This window comes from Leuciscus leuciscus (assembly GCF_965113295.1).
Source record: "Leuciscus leuciscus genome assembly, chromosome: 8".
Lineage (NCBI taxonomy): Eukaryota > Metazoa > Chordata > Actinopteri > Cypriniformes > Leuciscidae > Leuciscus > Leuciscus leuciscus.
In genome coordinates, this window is record NC_138732.1 from 9,060,586 (window position 1) to 9,085,745 (window position 25,160).

The window sequence follows — 25,160 nt, forward strand, 5'->3', positions numbered from 1 at the left end:
ACAGGTTGTTCCGCCCTCATCACGTCATCAGAGAAGAGAATAGATGTCGCTGCAAGAGAGAAGTTTTAAATAAAGAAAATCAAAAAATTTGCACGGATAAATCGTTTATAATAAACACAGCAATATTCCATAAAAAAACAAGAATTGTCCATTTTGATTTCATGGTGACTTTAAGAAAGTAACCAGTGTCAATATTAATTTCATCTTGACTTTAAGAGACGAGGCTGTTTCTCTGTGTCATAGCACAGGTTGTCATAGAGACACCGTGATTCTGCTGGTATGATCAAAGCAGAACAAAATGCCCTCGCCCCATTAGTGCTTATTTACACAGCTAATGAGCACTTTTCCTCTTTTCACCTCAATAACACCATATCTGCTCCAGTCTGGGCTTTTGTTCTCAGATTAATACACCCGATATATCTATATGGACCACTTCTCGTGTCATGAACTCTGTGAGAGGGCTCTAATTTTAAGGTAATTACCTCTCTCGCATTTGGTTTCAGTTCAAGCAGGTCCAGTCCTGCTGTTCTGGTTTAGAAAAAAAAAAAAGTATTTTTAGATGAGAGTTCTCTCTTTCAGCTCTCCATCAAAGGCTCAATATCAAACCTCTCAAGGCTGGAGGAGGTTGGTTTTGAAATGCGTGTAGTTCTTAGTTTTATAGCTGATGTATGGAAAAGAGTTATCCGAATAGCAAATGTCTTAAATATAAATACAGCTTCATTAAAGTTATACTTCAAAGCTTTCATTCAAAGACTTTCAAGCACATTCACAAAGAGGAATTAAAGTACTTTGTGTAAGGAACAGAAGTCTGGAATCAATACATGCGGCGGCTCTATAAAGAACATCACAACTACCTGATTTGTTCTCTTAAAGGAGTCACATAATGAGAAGTCATTTGAGGTCAGTGCACTATGAAAACAAACTGTAACTTCAACAATTCCTCCACAGTCCAAAAAGACCATCTGTTGCAAATAAGCCTCGTTCTTGACTTTTGCAACTTTATGACAATATTGAATTCATTAACAAGTGACCACATGTCAATGACACCTGTTTGCTCGGGCGTCACGGGTTTGAAAACATGCTGGAACAGAAGAAGCCACATTTATGTTATGCTTCTAGCAACAAAATGAAGGCGGTTCTAGAACTGGCAAACATTTCGCATTCAATGCAAGTCAATAAAAACAGCAGCAAACAGGCTTACAAGATGAATTTTTCTGCTGGGGTACAAATGAATGTCTTAGCAAAACAAAAATCTAAGTAATAGCAAGTAGCTATGCTTAAAAAAAAAAGTTGATGCCTTAAATTTTTAAGTACAATCAACTTGGATTGTTTAAGTAATTTCAACTTAAATTACATTGAATTAAACTGACTTTTTTTAAAAATGAGTTGAATCTTGTATAACTTCTAAGTTATAAGTTTGCTTGTAAAATTTGCTTAACTTATTTTAATGAGTTAAAGCATAATGTAAAAACATATGTTGTCAACTTATTGGTCATACTTTTTTTTTTTTTTTTTTACAGAGCATGGATATAAAGATGTTTTCGTACTCTGCTTATGACTATTTGTGTACATGTTAGCCAATGTAATGCAGGCTTTGTAATGACAAATATTGTACCAAACAGCAAACCCATAGCCCGAGCAATGCACTGTTACTTATTTCATGCAAAGAGGATGTTTGCATATAATTAAATGCACAGCAGCCAAAAAAAACAAAAAAAAAACTAAAATGATAAGTGCATAGACAAAAATGGCCCATTTTAGCCCATGATCCTTTTAAAGCTAAGGATCCTTTTTTTGGTAAGGAAACATAAAACCCTGCAACATTGATATCTTGCACATTCACAGAAAATAACTCACTTCCGCGTTGAAAAATAAGGTGGATATTTGAAATATATTCTTCACTTACAGCAATAAGCAACCATCTGTGTTGGACTCGCACACTGGTCCACCACATGCCAAATGGGTTTTATCAGCAAAACAAAAGGGATTCATTGTCATCTCTGACGTTTCTGGGTATCTCCAGTACAGACCGAGTTTTTTTATGTTGCTCTGATGCAGTTTAGAGTGGAACAGTTGGAGCCTCAGGACAGCAAACAGTCCTACAGCAGAGCATTGATCCACTTCTGTTTGCTCTCAAAAGCTCACGCTCCAGGCACTCAGGGGTAGACTGGGGACACGGGGTTGTCATATTGTTAAATATGACATAAAACAGGTACATTTTAGTTCAGAATGCTTGTGTGCATGTATATGTGAGAGTGTGTGTCTCAAAGAGAGATAAATCGTTGGTTTGTTTGGGCTTGGGTTTTATTGGACAGTGAAAGTCTGCTTTGTTTTGCAAGAACAACATTTGAACAAGCATGAATGAGGGGTTATGGTCTCTTTGACATCTAAATTGCTCTTCCTAGACAGCAATCAAATAGATGATTTCTCCTGAGAACAAGACCTCTCACATGTCTTCTTGAGCTTCAAAAGAGATCCCAACAATGTTTTGAACTGTGCTTGGAATTACCAGAATAACTTAAAACCTCAATATGAACTTACACATTTATCATCCAAATCTGAGCTATGGTATTCACATACATTTTATAGCTCTGTACTCTTATTTCATTTGTCATGTCATTTGTCTATTTGTATGTCATTTGTATCAAATTTTATTTCTCATTACAGTTTTTATGAGAAACATTATCCTCTGGGTCACTGTGTGTGTGTGTGTGTGTGTGTGTGTGTGTGTGTGTGTGTGTGTGTGTGTGTGTGTGTGTGTGTGTGTGTGTGTGTGTGTGTGTGTGTGTGTGTGTGTGTGTGTGTGTGTGTGTGTGTGTGTTGATTGGCGCTGAAAATGTGTTTTGTATACTCACATGAAGGCTGGTGGATTGACCTTTGACTCAAACTGCAGAGAGTAACAGCGGGTCATGAAGATGGAGTAAATATAGCAGCACACTTTGAACTCTTCATATGTGTGCTCTTAAAATCGAGTGATGTGGAGTGTTATTTTTGTGTTATAGCGCTCTCTGCTGCTCAGTTTGGAGAATTACTTAGAACTTTATTGAGTGTGGATTTTTTGCAATACCATTTTTTCTTTTTTTACATACCATGGTAGCACTATATGATTCTTTGAAGTGCATATGCTATCAGCATGATTGCGAGTGTATGATATTGCTTTTATGCAGCAGTTAAAATTAGCTTAAATTTTAGACACAATATTGCCAGTTTAGTCTATTTAGTTCCAAATGAACCAAAGCAGGATCAAACACTGTTTCTCCATGCAGTAGTGGTTTTTGTTCCTGAATTAATCAGTTTAAAAAAAGAATTTTTATGCAGTAACTCACTAATAAAGACAGTCAGTTGTTTGTATCAGTATATAAATAACTTACCAAGCTGAATATTGTATAAAAAATCAGTACCATGGTATTGCAATTAGTAGGGGTGTAACGATGCCCTCATGTTATTTTAGATGAATATGCTTACACTCTGTCACTGACTAGATATATTTAAAATAATGTAGGCCACTTTTTACTGGAAACAGATATTTGGCAATTGGCATTATCAGGACCCACAAATATCCCCCCACTGCATTATTATACATTACATTTTAACATTATATAGGGTTCCACTTTATTTTGATAGTCCACTTTAGGCATTCTACTAACTATAAGTAACTTTGCAACTAACTGTCATTAGAGTATTAGTAGACTGTATAGACTGTCAGTAGACTGTTAGGTGTTAGGGTTTTGTTAGTAGAATAATTTGACTTGTAGTTGCATAGGTAGCCTACTTATTGGGCCCTATCTTGCACCCAGCGCAATTGACTTTGTACACTGACGCATGTATCATTCCTATTTTGCACTTGACGCACAGCGGACTTTTCCCTCCACAGACGCACGTCGGTAAATTAGGGAATTAACTTGCGTTCCCGGGGGCGGTTCAGCGAAAAGAGGAGGCGTGTTCCGGCGCAAACGTTCCCTGGTGCTATTTTGCAGTTTCAGAAAACAATTCCGCCACCGACCAGGAAAAACCTAGTCTAAAGTCAGTGGTTATTCAGATGCTATTTTAAGGGCGCATGCTTGGCCATAATGTAGCGTGTGCACAACGCACATACACTTTGCTTCTATCATCTACATAGACGCAGGCAGCAGTTCCCATTTTGGCAAACCATACATAATTACAAGGAAAAATATTACCACACAAAGGAAATCATTGTGGTGTCCACGAAGATGTGAAAAATAGGCATAAATCTAGCTTACACATTTCCCCAAATTATTATACGCCTGTTTAACCTAAGCTTATTTGTGTGGGTTTCTCCATCCCCATACAATGTCACTTCTGTCTTTTACGGCCCTGACGAGAACGTCGGTCTCCTCGGCTGTGAACCGCTCCTGGCGTGCGCCTGTCAAATCCGCCGTTATAATAGCAAACCGCCATGGAACAAGCGCGCCTGCTTTAAAAGGGAATGTGAGATGACGCTCTGATTGGTTTATTTCACCTTACGCCCAAACCACACCTTTGAGTAAGTAGCTACTTGTTCAGACCAACCCATTTTAGATTTGCGTCGGGCACAAGAGTAATTTATCCCGCCGGTATAATAGCAACAGCGCCCGAGATCCGCCCACAAAGTTGCGTTTCACGTTTGATACTTGCGTTTCAGATCGTTAAAATAGGGCCCATAGTCAGTTGAATGTCTGTTGGGGAGCATCAAAATAAACTGTTAGCAAATATTAAGCAGACAGTCTACTAATACTCTAATGACAGTTAATTGACATGTAGTTGCAAAGTTAGCCTACTTATAGTTAGTAGAATGTCTAAAGTGGACTATCGAAATAAAGTGTTACCTTATATAGCCTAGTAGTTTAATGTAATACTGACACTAAAACTCTGTAAACTAACAGAAATTTTTATTTTGGGTGAAATACACACAATGCAGATTGCTATACATTTTGTAGCATTTCGTATTGCGATATATTATGAAATATATCCATTGCCATTGGTGCCATGGTTCACAGTATTGTTGTATGAAGTTTAAACCAGCAGATGGTGCTGTGACATATCATTTTGTTCCAGGGTGATAATGCTCTGAAATGAACTAAATCATCAAATGTTCAAATGTAGTGTCCCATCAACTAATAAGCACCACTAATAAATAAAGTGAAGACAATTAAGTAGAATGAAGGGGGGAGGGGGGGAAAAATAAAATGGGAAAAAAAAATAATACAATGAGAATGAATTTAAATGCAAAATATTTAAAGTAGGCTCAAGTCTCTCTCACACTCGGGGTCTGTCTCACTATAAATGACTGGATTGTGCCGCTGACTGCCACATGGCCATCACCATATGTTACCAGCCCATCCCATCAGCCAGACTCGCTGTAGCGTGCAAAGCCTGCTTTCCCTGGAGCACCTGTATCCTCCTCATGCTCTACTGTCACACACAGCTCAGCTCAATGTCTCTCACACACAACTGATAAATTACACACAGTCTGTGTGTGATCACAACCATGCAGCATACACTGAGCAGATCATTGGGTCATTGCATTGATGTGACCTTCACAGTAATCAATAACGGCTTGGTTGAATTACTTGAAAGGTGCTCTATAAAGGAACAATTATTATTATTATTATTTAACTATTTACTTTTGAATTGAATTGAATTGAAAAAGTTTATTTGAACAATAAGACAAATTAAAAAACAACAATCAAACAATACAATCGATATTTACCACAAAAAAAGAAGAAAATTAAAAAAGAAGAAAAAAAAAGAGAAAATACATCCTTGTTCAAAAAGGAGTGGGAAGAAGCTAACGCTTATTCAATCCCACCCCCTTGCCACACACAATTAACTACCTTGTATGATATTACAATATCTATGGATTAATAATTAATAGTAGTAATTAATATAACAATAACAGTTACACCATTAATAGACTATCAATTTAATAATAATGTATTTAATAATAATGATATTAATAAACATCAATATAAAAAAAAAATTCAATAACTAATCATTATCACTAACATTACCCCAATAACTATAATTAGTATAATAACAATGATGACAACAATAATCAGTGAAAATCACAACCCCTCATTTTTGTATCTTTCAAAGACCATATTCTTATATGATGATTTAAAAGAATGTATATTAGGAGATTGCCTGTGTTCGTCCTTCATCCCATTCCACAGTTTTACCCCACATACAGACACACAAAAACTCTTCCTGGTGGTTCTGACCAGATGCATTTTTAATTTTGTGTCCCCCCGTAAATTATAACCCCCGTCTCTCTGGCTGAAAAGATTTTGGATATTGAGTGGTAGTAAATTCTTGCTAACTTTAAACATGATCAGTGCTGTATAATATTGAGCCAGGTCCTGAAGTTTAAGTAATTTTGATTGTAAAAACAGAAAATTTGTACGATCCAAATACCCAGCTTTGTGTATGACACGGACTGCCCTTTTTTGCAATACTGACAGTGAGTATAGTGAATTTTTATAATTGTTTCCCCAGATCTCTATACAATAAATGAAGTATGGAAGAACTAATGAGCAATACAAAATATGAAGTGAATTGTAATCTAAAAATTGCTTTATTTTATTTATAATTCCAACGTTCTTGGCGACTTTGTTTTGTATATGTCTGATATGGGGCTTCCAACTGAGTTTATTGTCTATTATCACACCCAATACCTTAATTTCCTTTACATTTTCAATTATTATATTATCAATTTTAATATATTCATTATCATTATTTCTATAATTACCAAATGTTATTACCTTAGTTTTCTCTATATTCAGTGATAATTTGTTACTACTATAATTTGTTACTAATTACTTTACTATACTCATTTCCAGAATAAAGTATATTAGTATCATCAGCAAATAATATTAACTTTAGCAGTTTAGAAACTAGAAATATATCATTTATATAAATGTTAAATAATTTTGGACCCAAAATCGACCCCTGGGGGACTTACTTATTATGTGACGCTTATTTATTACAGGGGAGGTAGTTGTCATACTTTATACTCCAGTAAATATTCACCTGGCTACAAATATATAGACTATATATAATATTAGTTGAAGTATTAACTAACATGAACTAACAGTGAGCAATACATTGTTACAGTATTTATTAATCTTTGTTATAGTTAGTTAATATAATTACAGCTGTTCATTGTTTGGTCATGTTAGTTCACAGTGCATTAACTATTGTTAAATAAAAACATTCATTTATTCTTTTGTGACAACATACCATTGAGTTCCTGCCATTAAATAAATACATATTTCATTACCTATCAGCAAACTTTGTGAATGTAAATATTAAAAAAATATTAAACCATTGTTTTTTATATTGACATTCATAAAATATATCAAATCATTTACATTCTATATATATATATATATATAAAAAAACAAAAAAAACATTTAAAACCATGAGCTAACCTACCCTAACCTATGGAAGCTGTTTCTACCACAGAATTTTTTTTTTTAAAGATAATTACGACTTTTTATCTCACAATTGCGAGTTTACATCTCACAATTCTGACTTTATTTCTCAGAATTGTGAGATATAAAGTCGCAATTGCGTGTTATAAAGTCAGAATTGTGAGATATAAAGTCGCAATTGTGTGTTATAAAGTAAGAATTGTGAGATATACATTTGCAATTGCGATAAACTTTTACATTTGCAATAAACTCGCAATTCTGACTTTTTTCTTGCAATTACGAATTTATATCTCGCAATTCTGACTCTATAACACGCATTGCGACTTGATATCATGCAATTCTGACTTTATATCTCCCAATTGCATGTTATAAGGTCAGAATTGCGAGATTTAAACACACAATTCTGAGATAAAAAGTCAGAGTGAGATAAAAAGTCGCAATTACCTTTTTTTTTTTTTATTCTGTGGCAGAAACAAGCTTCCATATACTAGCCTGACTGACATACTGTTACATTTAGGTTAAAATCTACCTTCCTTATATAGTTAACTATTGCTTGAATGCTTTAATTATTTATTTTACTGTAACTAATTTCATTCATCAAAATGTTGTCATAAAAATAGATTTTTTTTTTGTTATACCACAACTCCATGTGATTTACTTCAGTCAGTGTTCTCTATTATAATGGTTCTGTCATCACGCTATCAGACGGTAACCCTAGATCTGTGCCAGAGAGCAGGAACAGTGAGGAAGACTATGGTCCTAAAGCGCCCCTGGGCACAGAAGCGTGAAAGGGGGGAAGGGGGCGTGAATACGAGAGAGTGAGCGATTTGAAGACCGAAAGAGAGAGGGAGAGGATGGAGTGATTGAAGAAGACAGGCAGAGAAGGAGTGGGAAACAGAGCGGGTGGCCCGTGTGGGGTTCTCGGTGGACAGCTTGGCATCCCCGCGGGGGAAGACTGCTGTAGCCTGCCTGTGATCAGTCCTGGCAGCTGCTCGGCCAAATGGGATTGTCCTGCAGATTAAGGGTCTGTGTTGGGGCAGAGGAGAGGGGAGGGGTCCGGAAGAGAGGGGAGGGGCTCCGGGCTGCGCAGGGCTGTGTAAAAACCCGCCGGTAACTCTAGTGGGGCTTGTTAGGGCTCTGGCAGAGCACAGTTGTTGAGACAGACTCAAGAGATCTAAACCCCTGTTCTCTCCCAGTCTCTATTAAAATATTCATCATTGGAGTAGAGTTATTCCAGTCATGCCAGACGGAAAACCCTGGAGACAGACTGCCAACATGAAGAGCTATGCTTTTTATACCATAATTGGCTGACCGAAAAATAGATCTGGTTGGTACAGAGCAGAGACGCCGGGTGATGGTGCAGCCATTGTAGATAATTACTACAGCCCACAATTAAATGATTACACATAATTACTATAATGGTGCAAATTTGAACATCATTCAGACATGGAAAAAAAGTGTTCTGACCTACAAGCCTAGTTTAATCTATTATCTTACCGTAAGGCAATTTTTTGCTATTATTATTTTATTTTATTTTTTCCAGTGGCACAGGTTTTTAATGGTCACTGCGGGGCAATTATAAGTCTAGATGACAATGTAAGAGACAGTTGTTTCCAGGTCTGTCTTAAATTGTCCTGAAATAAGCCACAAGGATGCTTGCATCTCCCTGCAGCTTAAATAAAGAATTCTGTGCATGACAATATTCTCCGCTAATCCTTAATGTGATTAGCAAAATCATATTAAAATACTATTACTCTACATTTACTGTAGTAAATCAGTTCCTCACCTATAAAACAGGTCATTTCAGCGCTCATTCTTGCTTGGATGATTAACCTTCATGTTAGGCATGCTTGAACTGCATTAGAGCAGCTATGGCTTAAATTATGACGTTTAGGTTTTATAATGATCCAATTACACTGACAGCTGTTGTGCTGCATAGCAATGTTTTGTTCCATAAGCAGTTTCCTAGCAACCGGTATGATGGTAAAGGATTGAACAGCTATGGTTATCTTCCTTTCAATCGCAACAACTGGGAATGGATGTGAAACGCTGTGTTTTCTTTCTTATTATTCTGGGATTCACAGTAATACACTCCCTTGGAAACGAGTGAAAGTGTGTGTGTGTGTGTGTGTGTGTGTGTGTGTGTGTGTGTGTGTGTGTGTGTGTGTGTGTGTGTGTGTGTGTGTGTGTGTGTGTGTGTGTGTGTGTGTGTGTGTGTGTGTGTGTGTGTGTGTGTGTGTGTGTGTGTTTGTGTGTGTGTTACTGGGGCACAAACAGAATATTTGCACAGGTCTTTTGAGATTAGCACACACTTGTTTCTATTTGCTCTCTTCCTTTCCTTTCCTTTCCTTTCCTTTCCTTTCCTTTCCTTTCCTTTCCTTTTCCTTTTCTCCTTTCCTTTCCTTTCCTTTCCTTTCCTTTCCTTTCCCTTCCCTTCCCTTCCCTTCCCTTCCCTTCCCTTCCCTTCCCTTCCTTTCCTTTCCTTATTTCTAATTATATATAATATGTATATATTAAAATTATATTCATTTATGTAAATATTAAGCAGCACAACAGCAGCAGCAAATCAGCATCTTAGAATGATTTCTGAAGGATCATGTGAGTGAAGAGTAATGATGCTGAAAATTTAATATAATTCATAAAATTACTGTTTTACTGTACTTTTGATCAAATAAATTCTGCCTTGGTGAGCATAAGAGGCTTCTTTCCAAAATATTAAATAAAATCTTACTGACCCAAATTTTTTAACAGCAGTGTATTTAAATGAACTTGAATGTTGCCGATGTTTTCTGATATTCAGAACAACAGCACAATTGTGAGTGTATGTTATTTCTTTTAAACTTACATTTTAGACACAGTATTGCCGGTCTTTAGTCTTTTTAGTTCCAAATAAACCAAATTAGGATGAAACAATGTATCTCCGAGCAACACGTAGTTGTAATGAGTAAATAACGATTCAATAACTCATAAAGACTTGGGCTTTGTCCGAAATCACCCCCTATAACACGGCCCTATTTGAAGGGACAGCCATTTGTAGTGGAGTCCGAAACCATAGTGGACGTTATCGAGTGCACTCATTCAATCCCATAATGCACAGCAATAACAAGTTTACAACTGATGCACTTTCAACGGCTACAGAATACCCATAATGCACTGTGAGGGTCGTGCTGAATGAATTCCTGCGTCTGACCAGAAGATGCATCTGAATCATCCATCCATTCATTTTCCAAACCGATGGTCCAATATGGGTACAGGGTAATATCATACAGGTATAAATTCCTTTTTAATTGATTATGAAATTGTTTAATTAAAGATTGTACATAGTTTCCATTACAGAGTTCAAGATTATGGAATATTCCCCACGCTTATGGAACCCTCTTCCAATGCACATTAAATCTTCCCCATCCCTGGATGCCTTTTAGTCTAGTTTGAAGTCGTATCTATTTGTATGGCTTTTAGAACTGATTCTGAGTGAACAGGTTTTAATTTTGTGTGTGTGACTGTATTGCTTTTGTTGTATTATCTATTGGTCAACGGCCGTTGCTTTAAATGTGCTATAGAAATAAAATGTGTATTGTATTGTGTTGTATAAATGATTTCATTACTGAAGCTGCCATTTTGCTGAGTGTCAAATGATTATTAAACAGCAAGCACAAACTATGCAAAATCGGCAGCCTTTCCTGCACACTCAGTGTCCAAATACACTCACTCGTTTTCATTCACTCCTTCAAGTGGACTGTCTTAGTGAAGTAATGTAGGGAATAGTAAATGAGGGTATAGGGCGCGATTTCGAACACAGCTATGCACAGCTAACTGCATACTGGCGTACTACTCTTACTATTTTTAACATCTTTCTATGGCAGGAATAGTAAGAGCCTTCCCTGAGGACGGTACTCCTCTCATAGTTCTTGGAGACTTCAACATCCACCTAGAAAAACCTCAGGCTGCTGATTTCCACACTCTGCTTGCCTCATTCGACCTCAAACAAGTATCTACTGCAGCTATACTCACAAATCAGGTAATAAATTGGACCTTATTTACACGAGCTACTGCTCCACTGACCATACGCTGGTCACTCCGCTGCACACCTCAGATCACTTCCTCTTCACTCTCAACCCCAACCTGCCTCAGAACACAACACACACTTCTCCACAGGTCACCTTTCGGCGAAACCTACGCTCACTCTCACCCTCTCGCCTATCCTCTTTGGTCTCATCCACACTTCCTCCACCTGATCAGCTCTCAACACTAGATACTAACAGTGCAACTGATACTCTTTTCTCCACTTTAACATCCTGCTTGGACAACTTCTGCCCCCTTTCCTCCAGGCCAGCCCGTGCCACCCCCTCTGCCCCCTGGTTATCTGATGTTCTCCGTGAACATTGTTCTAAACTCAGGGGTGCAGAGAGGAAGTGGCGTAAATCGAAAGATCCTACTGACCTTGGTCTTTATCAATCCCTCCTCTCTTCCTTCTCTGCTAATATCTCTACTGCTAAAATGACTTACTATCACAACAAAATAAAAAATTCTTCTGACTCTCGCATGCTTTTCAAAACCTTCTCCTCTCTTCTCAACCCCCTCCTCATCCTCCTTCATCAACTCCTAACAGCTGACGATTTTGCCACATTCTTCATAAATAAAACAACCACCATCAGCGGCCAATTTACCAATCCACAAACTGACACACACATCTTACCAGCTAACACACACATTCTACCCTCCCCTCTGCTTTCAGAGGCATAAGTCTCCAAACTCCTCCTTTCCAATCGCCCTACCACCTGTCCGCTTGATCCTTCCCTGATCCTACTTCAAGCCATTTCATCCTCAGTTGTACCCGCACTCACACACATCATAAACACCTCTCTTCACACTGGTACCTTTCCCACATCATTTAAGCAGGCTCGGGTAACCCCACTGTTTAAGAAACCCACTCTAAATCCAGCACATCTGGATAATTACAGACCGGTTCCTCTTCTTCCATTCGTCGCGAAAACACTTGAACGAGTTGTTTTCAACCAGATCTCTTCCTTCCTTACACAGAACAACCTCTTGGACAACAATCAGTCTGGTTTCAAAAGTGGACACTCAACTGAGACTCCCCTGCTCTCAGTAATTGAAGCTCTGAGACTGGCAAGAGCAGCTTCAAATCCTCAGTTCTCATCCTGCTGGATCTGTCTGCTGCCTTTGACACAGTTAACCACCAGATCCTCCTGTCAATCCTAAAGATGAAGGGCATCTCGGGAACCGCACTCCAATGGTTCAAGTCTTACCTCTCAGGTAGGTCCTTTAGGGTGTCGTGGGGGGTGTGTGGTGTCTAAGACCCAACATCTAGCTACTGGAGTGCCTCAGGGCTCAGTGCTTGGACCACTTCTCTTCTCCATATACATGACATCACTAGGATCTGTGATTCAGAAACATGGTTTTTCCTATCACTGCTACGCTGATGACACACAGCTCTACCTCTCATTCCAGCCTGACGATCCGACGGTAGCTGATCGTATCTCAGCCTGCCTGACAGACATTTCTGGCTGGATGAAGGACCACCACCTTCAACTAAACCTTGCGAAGACAGAGCTACTTGTGGTCCCAGCCAACCCAACATTTCATCACAACTTCACCATTCAGCTTGGTTCGTCATCTATAACTCCATCAAGGCCAGCCAGGAACCTTGGAGTTGTAATTGATGATCAATTGAACTTTACAGACCACATTGCAGGAACTGCCCGGTCATGTAGATTTGCCTTGTACAACATTAGGAGGATCAGGTCCTTCCTATCAGAGCATGCTACACAACTCCTTGTCCAAGCGCTTGTTCTATCCAGACTGGACTATTGTAATGCTCTCCTGGCTGGTCTTCCAGCTTGCACTGTCAAACCTCTGCAACTGATCCAGAATGCTGCAGCTAGAGTGGTCTTTAACGAGCCGAAGAGAGCACACGTCACTCCTCTCCTCACAAAACTGCACTGGTTGCCAGTTGCCGCTCGCATCAAATTCAAGTCACTGACGTTTGCCACTTTGCCTACAGAACAACCACTGGCTCTACTCCCTTTTACTTAAACTCATTACTTCAGACTTATGTGCCATCCAGAAACTTGCGTTCTGCAAGCGAACGACGTCTTGTGGTGCCATCTCAAAGAGGCACAAAATCTCTTTCTCTGACCTTTACCATGACTGTTCCCTGCTGGTGGAATGATCTGCCTAACTCAACCAGAGCTGCTGAGTCCGTAGCCACTTTCAAGAAATGGCTGAAGACGCATCTTTTTCGATAGTACTTGATCCATTAATAATAACACTTTCTCTTCTATTATATTATTAAAAAATAAATAAAAAATTAACATGTACTGCGTTAGATTAAACTGAGAAGGGTCATAGCACTTGCATATTGTTGTCCTACTGTTAGTTCTAACTGCTTCTGTTGTTCTCATTTGTAAGTCGCTTTGGATAAATGACGTCCAGCTTTAGGTGTGGTTGGATATTCTAGCTCCACCCATTAGGCCCAAATTACCTTCGCCCCTCCTCGCTGGATGTCTATCAGGGACGAGCTAGGTGTAAGCTCCACCCATTTGCTCTGCAGTGAGCAACCTCTCACTAAAGCTGCATGCACACTCGTATGCAGTATATATAAAATTTAAATATTATATTCAATTATATGCCATTGCAACCACCCACAACACCCTACCATCATGTGTAAACACCACTCTTCATAAAATGTCTCTATTATCTAATTAATCAAGCCATTATATTAATTACTTGTGTATATGTATGTAAATATTGTTGTGTAGTTGACCTGTCTGTCCTATAAATAATCTACCCAGCATGCAAGTGTTTGTGTCAGTGTGTTATACGAATGATGGAGTGAGTTACTCAGTCTTTTAATTGGAATGACTTCACATGTAAACTGGCCTGACAAAGGCACTTGCCTCTGGGCTGGTTTTAAAACGTTCAGCCCAAACTATGCATCCATCTGGTTGTCTCTCCCAACCCCCATCTTTTTCTCTCGCTCCGTCTCTTTCACTCTCTTTTCATTCTCTTCCCATGATGATCTTATTTTCTTTGTTTATAACATTTGTCACCTCTGTCTACATTGATAAATGTCACAGTTGGATTATACTTTATATACTGTATGTTCATAGAGCGAAGAAGCACATATTAGATATAAAGGTCTTGTTGAGTCAGATGCTCTGAAATGGATTTTAGTCAGTATTGGTTAGTCCTTACACGCACCTTCAACAGATGGATCCATTAACTTAAATACCCAATTTGGGTATTATTTATACACTATTTTATGATTTTTTGATGTTGTATAGAGTGAGTAGTGTTCACACTGATAATTCCAAAAAGAAAAAATGCACTTCAAATACCCAGATGATGCACTTATTTAGTAAAAAATAAAATTTCTGTCATTAATTACTCACCCTCATGTCGTTCAAAACCCGTAAGACTTTCGTTCATCTTCGGATCACAAATGAAGATATTTTTTGATGAAATCCGAGAGCTTTCTGACCCCTCCACAGACAGCAATGCAACGACTACTTTCAAGGCCCGGAAAGGTAGTAAAGAAAGACATTGTTAAAATAGTCCATGTGACTACAGTTCAACCTTAAAGGGATAGTTCGGCCAAAAATGATATTAAACCCATGATTTACTCACCCTCAAGCCGTTCGAGATGTATATGTCAATCATTTTTCAGACGAACACATTTTCAGTTATTTTAGAAAATGTCTTAGATCTTTCAGTGGTTATAATGTCAAGTTATGGGGTCCACCTCCTTCAAGTCCCAAAAATGTGCATGCATCCTTCACAAAAGTAATCCATCCGTAGGAACCGCTACACTACGTCCTTCGTCATACGCCGGCATCCATCTCCCGTGAGCGCGCGTCGACCGTTGCCGGAAGCCAGTTATTTTCATTTATAAAGTTTTAAATATGTATATTTTTACGACAAAACCGCACGGATTACCCTCAGAAGTCCTTCGTTGAACGAAGTTCGTTGATCCGAAGATGAACGAAAGATCGAACTATCCCTTTAATGTTATGAAGCGAGTTCAAGCGACGAGAATCATTTTTGTGCGCAAAAAAACAAACAAAAATAACGACTTTAGTCAGCAATCTCTTCTCTTCCTCGTCATTCTTCTACGCTGTTGACGTGGTGTAAACAGCGCAGCACTTTCAGGTTCTACGTCAGAATGAAAGTTAGGAAAGGTAGAATAAATGTAGAATAGGTAGAATAAAGTTAGAAAATTAACCACCCCTTTAAATTCGATTATGCTGTTCGCAGTGCTTCGTGGGATTGTAGTTATTTCTCTCACTGAAGCCGTTAAGTACACAGTCTTGTGCCTTTGTATTTCTGTCTAATTTTCAAAAAATGTTTTGCTTCAAATCAAAGTTTGTAATGTTATGTTTCACCTCGTTGTTTGTCAAACACTTTAATGAAGAATTTTTTTAAATCCCTATCAGAGAAATGAATGTAAAAAATACCTCAGCTGAATAAGTGGGCGGGCACTGTTGCACTCTATTAGACTCTGATGTTGAATGACAAAATAACCTTATAAAAATCATACACTAGACAATAGAGTACACAATCTGTAGTGTATAGTGTGTCATGTGGGACACAACTCAAGTGTTTTATATCCATTTTGTTTTTGGGGGGTGAAAAAGCCACTAATCACAGCCCACAAATAATCTATTTCTGCAGGATGCATGATTGAGGATTAAGGATCAATAGTGATGTATTGATTAACCATTGTGAAATTACCACCATGACTGTTCTCTGTTACAGCTTCAGTGATTGGTCTGGCTTTCAAGGCTTTCAAGCGCCTGCGTCCTAAGGCCGCTGCACATCAGTGCGAGCAATTGGCCATGAAGATATCACAGCATTGTAATTATCTTCATGTTTTGTGTTGTAGCCTTGATGCACACCATTGGATGGGCTAAGCTGCAAGAGAAAGCCCCAGGCCTTGAGTGTTTTAAATAGCATCATATATCTCTGTGAGACCAAAGGTTTTCCAGGAACACAGAAATCCCATTTGTGAGAGTATATGTTGATCGTTTCATATTTGATACTGCTGTTTTAGTTGTAATATGCGATTCAGGAAGCAAAAACTTAAACCGTCATTGTTCACAGAGTATAAACGCAGGGTGGAAGAGAGTCTCAGGTGGCCTTGAAGAGACATGCACAGGCAGTCCAATACTAGAGCTTTTCTTAAAGGAATATTCACCCAAAAAATTACAATTTAGCTATCATGTACTCACCTTCGTGTTGTTTCAAAAGTAAAATTTTTTGGGGGGGAATTAATTTTTACATAGTTCATAGACCACATCTGTCAGACTCCAAAAAGGACAAACATTCAGTAAAATTGTTTAGAAAAAAAGAAGAAGACAGTTGTCTATACAAATTGTGCAATACTTTGCAAGTCTTCTGAAATTGTATAATAGTTTTGTGCGATGAATAATTTATTGCTGACTGAAAAACTTTACATATAAATTAGGCTACTAATATAACTGAAATTTTAAATCAAGTATGCTGTTTGAATAAAGTGAACTTAAATTTTAATGTGTTCCCTTCATAAATCTATTGTATGTTTTCAAAATAATAGGAATATAGCGCATGGGTCATAAAGACTACATTTATTTTGTCCCTTTTAGAGCTTGACAGACATGCTATGAATTGCCATTGTATAAAAAAGCTTTGTGATTCTCCTTTTGTGTTCCACTGAAAAAAATAACAACAGCAGGTTTGTAACGAAGGCAATGAGTAAATAACACGATTTCATTTTTGGGCGTACTATTTCTTTAAGCCAACGCTACAGAGGAATGGAAAGTCAGAACGGCAGGACTTTAATTAAAGCACCACCATTGATCTCAAAGCAGACTGCTGATGCTGTTGGCAATGCACAGCTCTCACTCTAATTATACTGTGTAAAACAGTCTGCCCCACTCGACTGTCTCCCTCTTTTTTTATTAATGCATCTCCGTCTTTCCCTCCATATCTCTCGCCCCCTCTCTCCCTCTGACTGACAGATAGCTGCTCTCCCTGTTGATCTTTAAAAGATGCCAACTGGAATTTGTCATCGTCCTGGTCCTCCCTCTCCCCTGACAGAAAATCATTGATTTTTGTCGCCCTGTTGGAATAATGATAAGGATTGTTGTCAGGCGAGGGAAACGGCATGTAGGTTTTGGGCTTGGACGCTTCAGATGCATTCAGTGGGGTGGAAAGGTTTGAAAATCACATGAAAACAGGTGCAATGCAATATGCCTGATTACAGCTCACCCAGAGATGCTGCACACATGCATTCTAATGGAAACTAATGGGTGATTAAGTGGAAAATGGCATGTGATGATGGACTATATGAAATTGTCTGAAAGGGCCGATACAGATTGTATCGGTAAATTGGCTTTTGGAATTAAATGTCTGGTGCATTTAGGATCCTTTGCATATTTATTATGCCTGTGTTTTGGTTTTGAATTTCAAAGCAGATTTGTTTTGGACACTGGCATCAGGTAGATTACGGTGGAAAATATGCTTAAAGACAGAATGAGAGTAGCAGGGGAAAGTCCCTGCAGAGATTCATATTAAAATCAGCATGTAAATCAAATCTATCCAAAATGAACGCGCCAGCGGCTAGGCTCTAATCGAATTAATCTTCGTCTGGTCTGCACACTTAAGGCGAATGAGACCCTAAAGGGATCTAAATAGAATCCAGTGTGACAGATTTGCGAATCCTCTGTTCACGTATCACTTATCCAAATCAAGTGGATTGTTTTCACATTTGAAAACGAACTAGATTTGCATTTCCTCAAGGAAATATCAGTGGTTCAAGGATAGTGTGCAAAAGAATAGTGTTGAAAGTAACGGCAGAAAGGATGAAAGCAAGGGAGAGGGAGATTTAATAGTAAAATGCCGTCAATATGCCTCGTTTTTTTTCTTTTTTTTATCAACATCAAGATTTAAGTTTAAATGCAAAGTGCATATAGGCCTAATTTAGACCCTGTAACCTTTACTTTTACTGTCCTTTTTATGTTTTCTTAAAACATAGTTTAATTTTAAATTGTCCTGCTGGTTGACAAATAATTTACTAAACGACAAATATTCAATGTAGTTTCTTGATTAAATGAGATGCCTATGAATTGTGAAAGAATCAGCTAAATACTGTTTAGAATAGTTTTAGATGGAAATGAATGTAGCATGTACTACCACATAAAATATACACCAGAATGCTTTTTTTTATTATTCAAAGACTTTCATGGCGGTCAACGTTTGAGGAATTTTTGTTGTTTTTTTTATAAAAATGTATAGTAATTTTGGAGACAAAAAAAAATGCTTCCTGTTAATCTTGCGCTGCTAAAAAAAAAAAAAAAAACTTTCTTTTTTTTTTGCTGCTAGCTTCATTAGCTAACAGTAGGCTAATGTTTTCTTTCCATCAAAATCCTTTGTAATTTAATTTGACTTTTAAAGCAACACCAAAGCACTTTTCCTCTTCGGTCCCCCTACAGGTTGGAAGCGGAATTGTCCATTACCGCTGTCGTAAATAATTTAGCCTATCGCAGCCTACCGTCTTTGTTTATCCAGCACCGGCTTTGGAAATAACGATGTCCACAGACAAGGTAAAGAATGTTGCATGATTTTATGAAAGTATTGCGACATCAGAAACAAAGAAAAACCAAATAATGACATTGCTTGTAATTTTTTCTTTTCTTTATTTTTTTTCTATTGTAGGCTACCGCTTGCCATAAAGCAAGTCAAATTTGTAGTTTCTTATGTCTTATTCGAACTACAGATCCGCTACCCGATCTGGCAAACTTGCATAGTGCATAGACAGTATGGCATAGTGCGGTATATCCGATAGAGGGTTGCAAAGCGAATGCAGAAGTATCGTTCACCCTGTTACAAGTTAATGAACCACTGAAACGATATTGGAAAAATTAAGGTATGAAATAATCTTTGGTGTTGCTTTAAATAAACCTTAATGCTTTTAAAGTTTTTTTTTTGTGATATATTTGTTACATAAAACCTAAAATAAAGTGATAAATATTGACAGGACTTTTACGTTTGTGTACCGCCCGATACTGATCCTACGAAAAGCGCTTAACTGTTGAGATGGCTATCAGGCGCATGCTCTTGTTCACGAGCGCCAATTCAGAGGGTTTGTGAAATATATTTATATATACTGGGTTGTTTCAACCAGGTTTCAACCTATGTTTGGGTCAAACATGGGCAAACCCAACATTTACAATGTAATAAAAAAATTAAACCAACGGTTTGTCCATATTTGATCCAACCCAGCATCTTTTGAAGTGAACTTGTGATTTAACTGTTGAAACGTCCATATAAGTATGTTAAAAAATAATAAATACTTTAAAATCACCCAACCTTGTTTTGATTCTATCTCACTCGTCCTCAAAATTCTCGCTTTGCCATCAACTGCGAACGGCATCTAGGTTCAAGCTGAATTAACTGAATAAAGGGAATGGGGGTTTTCATTCATGGTATAGTCTATTTTGGTTTCAGGGGCTGTAAAAGTGCAACCAATTACGTATAAAGCAAATTGCGTAAAATCACTGGCAATTATCGTGTTTACGTCATTTGCTCGCTGTGGTGGTCAGGGAACATTTGAATTGGCACCTGCGGTGATTTCAGCACTGGACAGCGCACGTGTGACTGGGAGGAGCCCGCGCTCAGGCAGAACTTCTAGAACGACAGAAGAACCACATGAACCCACGAAACAGACTGTATGTCCTCAGCAGCAGAGAGAGAGAGAGAGAGAGAGAGAGAGGTAGACGGATCGAGCGCTTGACGCATAACCCGGCCTCCTCTGCTCAGAAGGTGGAAATCCTGCCCTAGTTTACCACATTCAGAGCACCTCGTTTACCAGGGTACCAGGGTTCTTTACACCTTTACGCATTCGTTCTCCAATAATCTCCTTTCAAGATAGGAGATCTTCTAAACGGATTCGCCAGCACACCTGTTTAAGCAGTGCTTCACATGCGTTAAGTATGTATTGCTGAGGGATTTTTTTACCAAACGAGCTCCAGCTGTATCACCCCGGGCATCAGATCATCCGTCACGTTCATGAGAGGGGCGACAGACAGCGCGATGGACCCGCAAACCGCCTGCTGATGTTCAGGGTCCACGATGGATTCCTGCGTGTCTACTTCAGCATTCCCATATAACGGAATCATAAATGGAGGAGGAGAGTGACAGCCGCAAAATTAACAACAGCTTCCTTCGGGACCACAACTATGCAACCGAAGGTATTTGGAAAATCGAATTGAATTCGATTCTCACTTATATTAATGACGGTGACGGTGGGGGCGGGGGGCTTCTCTTCAAGACTCTCCTGTATATGAATGTGTTGCTTGAACATTGGGCGTTAGTGCTTTTTGGTGCATTGATGATTCTCAGACTTTGTGATCTGAAAGTCTTACATTCACACAGTGTGCAGGACCCCAGATGCTTCTCCTGTTTTTATGGGCTTAGGAGGACTATATATAGACCTTGCATTAGTCTGAGCTCTGGTTTTAGGTGTTACTATGGGGCAGTGGCCATTGAGATGTGACGTGTACAATGAGTCAGGTATGACTGGCATAACAGAACACCGCAGACATTTTTGGAGTGATTATTAAAATAATCAAAACAGTACATTTGGCAATATCATCATTTGAAATTGCTTTTAAGCAAGTAAATAAAATCCTGTATTCTTTATCCTTATCTTGGTGCTCTGTTTCAGCCAATCCACAGAGAACTGCAACAAGAAATAGGTATAATAATCAGTTATTTTCCCATCTAATAATGTAAACCTGTATTAGAAATGCAGTGATACAGAGATGTTGTGGTTTGGAGAGTGAGCGTGTGTCTGAGAAGAGCTTCATAAGATATAATATAATCTACATTAAGAATATTGGAAGTTATGCATACTTTAGTAGTAGTTTCACATGTGTAATGAATGGGAGTTTGTAAACCCAATGACTCCATCTTCAGTCTGTTTTACAGCCACATGTTTAAAATGCAGGTGCAAGATAAAGCCTGGCACGTTTAATGCAAACATTTGAGGTGAACAATCTCCTGTCATGTTTGGAGCGTAGATGTATAGCAGGAAAGCTAGCTCTGGGCGTGGTGGCGGTGGTGGGCATCTTCCTGGGCAGTGATTAATGGCTGTGGGAGGTTTTGCAAAACAGACTTAATGAGCAGAATCAATCTGTATAGCTGTTGGACTCGAATGCCCCTGGTTTCCTTGGTTTATGACCTGTCTTGTGCCCACCCCGGCTTTCTGTAAATCACACAGTAGCAGTGGAGCGTTTGCTCAGACGCACACACCCTTACATACCACAGTGTCTTTCACCGGCAAATGTGGCCCTCGCTGTCTCGCTGCTATGGTGCATGTACAGTCTCGAAGGAGTGTGGCTGACTGCATTCTGTTTGGTACCTGAGATCATAAGCAGTTTATGCTAATCACTGGCAGTTCGGAATTTATCCCACGCAATATGTATAAATTATGTTTAAAAAGACCATCTCAAAGCATACATTTTGGACCCTACCAGTTCTCTTTGCAGTATATGTGGCTTCACCCATCATTCCCAGCTGTTTTCTGTGCTATTCTCAGATATTTTGCTGCTTTTTGGGGAGAGCTAAAATTTGATATCTGTCCTAATTACACAGACTCACAGCTGGTGCTTTAGTGTTGCATGACTATGGTACAAGCTAGGATGTAACCAAGTATTCAAGATTCAAGGTTCTTACAATTGAATTGATTGACCATTATTCTAAATAAATGTGGATGCACATCCCTTACAATGACTGTGCTTACATGCACAAGAATATTCATTTGGTCATTTGGTCATATTCCAATGATGTGAGTGTCATTTGAACATATTACCTAAATATGTCCAAACAAAGGTGATTCTGGGTGATTTCAGATTCAGACAGAAAAGGCTAACTATTCTTGGAGCAAGAATTTTAAGAACATCTTGGCCTACATTTAGCAAATTACCATGCTTGTGTTTTTACTCTTAACATAAATGAGAGATTATTATTAGTTAAGGTGAGTAACTGACCAAAATTACAAGAATGCATGAAAGAACATCTCCAGTATTTTCATACTGGCCGATTACATGTACAAAATTCCAGTAGCTGAATATATAAAGGCTCTTTAATGGGATCAATGGTTCCGTGAAGAACCTTTAACATCCATGGAACCCTTCCACAAAAGGTTTTTATAGTGGAAAAAGGGTTCTTTATATTATTAAATTATTATTATTATGGTTCTTAAGAACAGTTCACTAAAAGGTTCTTTGGGGAAACCAGAATGATTACTCAATGGCATTGCTGCGAAAACTGCCTTTTGGAACCTTTGTTTTTAAGAGTGTACAGAAAAAGGGAATTACTAGACTGTGGCTCTCAATCGTAAAATGATGTGCATGTAAAAATGGCCATTGTCTGTGGTTTTTACAGTCCTGGGTTTAAGTATTCCTCGTCACAGCTCTTGCACAAAGGTAGACTATGGTTTTAACATGGCATTCCCAAAATCCTACATAAATGTGTTTGCATTTAGCTGTTACAATCTAGGTTGCACTCGTTCACCCCGCCCCCTCACCACTATGTGCATACCCATACTGCCTTGCTCACGTGATGCAGTAGATGATGGTGGTATTTCCCCACTGCAGACTTCCTCAGAGGCGTAATTGAGGTTCAGGGTTACTCTCGCTCAGTGTTTCTCTCCCGCAGGCTGTGGAGGCTGTGATAGACAGAGTTCAATAAAGCAGCACTATAACCCCTGTGTGCTTCTGTCAATAGACACATATAGAAAATGGGCATCTGAGTTCGGAGTGGTTGGAATTCTCCATTGGGATCACTTACATCAGAGAGTAATGTGTGTTGATGCACATTCCGAGCACGGTTTGATTTTGATTATCGAGTGCACTCTTTTCTGAAACAACCAGTGCTATCTGCCCTATGACCCAGCAACGTGACCTACTAAAGGACCTCTTCTCTTCCCCAATTTGTCTAATTCACTGAAGTGCCATGGCTGTTGTAATTGGATTTCGCAGGGGTAACTTTGTAGTCCCAGTAGTGGTTTGTTGGGTCCCAAACCTAATAAAGCCCTGACAGATAGGTGATAGAGGGGTGTTTCAGGAACACCCAATATTGGCATCCCCTTTCTTACGCTAAAGAGAAATATCAAATTATGCCATGGGGGTTCATAAAGACCTTTTAGGTGTGGACTTAATATTTCACATATGCAATGAAAACTCATGCATAGCTGACCTGGATATTAGTTTTTTTAATAGCTCCTTTTTTATTGCATCTTTCCAACGGGAGTCGTGTTTGCTCACACTTGGGGAACATTCAAGGTGCAGCGGCGTAATTCTCCCGCATTTCATTTGCACAGGGAATCCCAGCGTTTCCTGCAATGAAACACAAGCAGAGCCTATGCAGCGATAAACATAATCTCTACTGGAATAAACCGCACTGAAATAAATGAAATTTAGTTTCATTAGCATAACACAGATGCTTTCGGCATGACAGCACTAATGGCTGGAGGATGGATGCGACCATGCTGAGAAAGAGAAAGAGATTCAGTTTGTCTTTTAGGTTGCATGGGTGTAATTGACCAGAACGATCCCCCCTACTTGCTTACACATCGGTCCATTCCACCACCCACGCTACACAACACACTAATGAATGAGAAAACGCCCTGAAACACTGACAAGATCATCAATCGCTGCAAGCTAGCAAAGTAGCTGAGCTTCGAAAACTCATAGGGAGAGAGAAAGATAAAAATATTGCCTGGCAGGGAAAAAGCTTTGCGGTACTCCAATCTGCACTGCAGGGCCCGAAGCCAGCAGAACTTAGCCTGGATAGACAGTATTGGCCTCACGGTTCTGCGCAGACAGCTGGCCCAGGCTCAGTTGCATTACTGCTTATGTGGGCACTAGTGCACTAAAAGGAGGAGATTGCAGCATTAAGATGTGAGGTCACCTCATTCTAGGCCAATTTTATCTCCGTTTAATATAGTCTAACCTCACCACAGTCTTACCTCATTCTTACCTCACCGCAAGAATACCTCACTACATTGTAATACAAGATTACCTCAACTAGGGATGTTGATGGGTACATAAATAACAGGTACATTACTCTCAACAGACACATGAAGTCACACACTAATTGTCTTGATAAATATTGTTTTGGACTTAATATTTTATCTTGATAAATTATTGTTTTGGTAACTGTAGTGGCGATTCCCAACCAGGAGTACCTGTACTCCAGTAGCAGGGTTTGGCCAGAGGCAAAATTGTACGGGGGGTGGGGGGGGGGGTGGAATCAACCTGTGGGGAAAAAAATCAACCTGCAGCAACAACAACAACTTAAAGTAGTAGCTAATTCCTGCGGGAAGACTGTGGACTTGGCAACACTGTCCATATGGTCCCAGAGGTTACCTGGATAAACCTATTAAAAAAAATATATAAAAATGATTCACTAATAATCAGATACAATTGCATGGACCCAGAAATGTCACACCTTAAAGGTACACTGTGTAGTTTTTTAAGTATTTTATTAGCTAAAATCAATGCCTTTATTCATAAATATGTCCTCATTGGTGTAAAATTACCTCTGCCAATGATCTGACTTATCCTCGTAAGCGAAGAATTTCTTATCTTTATTTACATTGGACGGGTAAGTCCAAGGAGGCTTCCATGTCGTTCTGCCATTTTGAAAAACTATAATACCAGA

At 38.8% G+C, this 25,160-nt stretch overlaps 1 protein-coding gene across 3 annotated transcripts in view; it reads left to right on the forward strand.

Annotated features, from left to right (window-relative positions):
• Positions 1–25,160, forward strand: part of ppp2r2ba (protein phosphatase 2, regulatory subunit B, beta a) — a 60,832-nt gene that overhangs the window by 13,462 nt on the left and 22,210 nt on the right. The window contains exon 1 of one of the 3 annotated variants that reach the window (XM_082177587.1): positions 20,025–20,683. The exons of the other annotated variants lie outside the window; for them this stretch is intronic. Coding sequence (XP_082033713.1) covers positions 20,614–20,683 — 70 coding nt within the window. The 5' untranslated portion in view covers positions 20,025–20,613. Of the gene's footprint in view, positions 1–20,024; positions 20,684–25,160 lie in introns of those variants that run through there. 3 annotated transcript variants of the gene reach the window in all.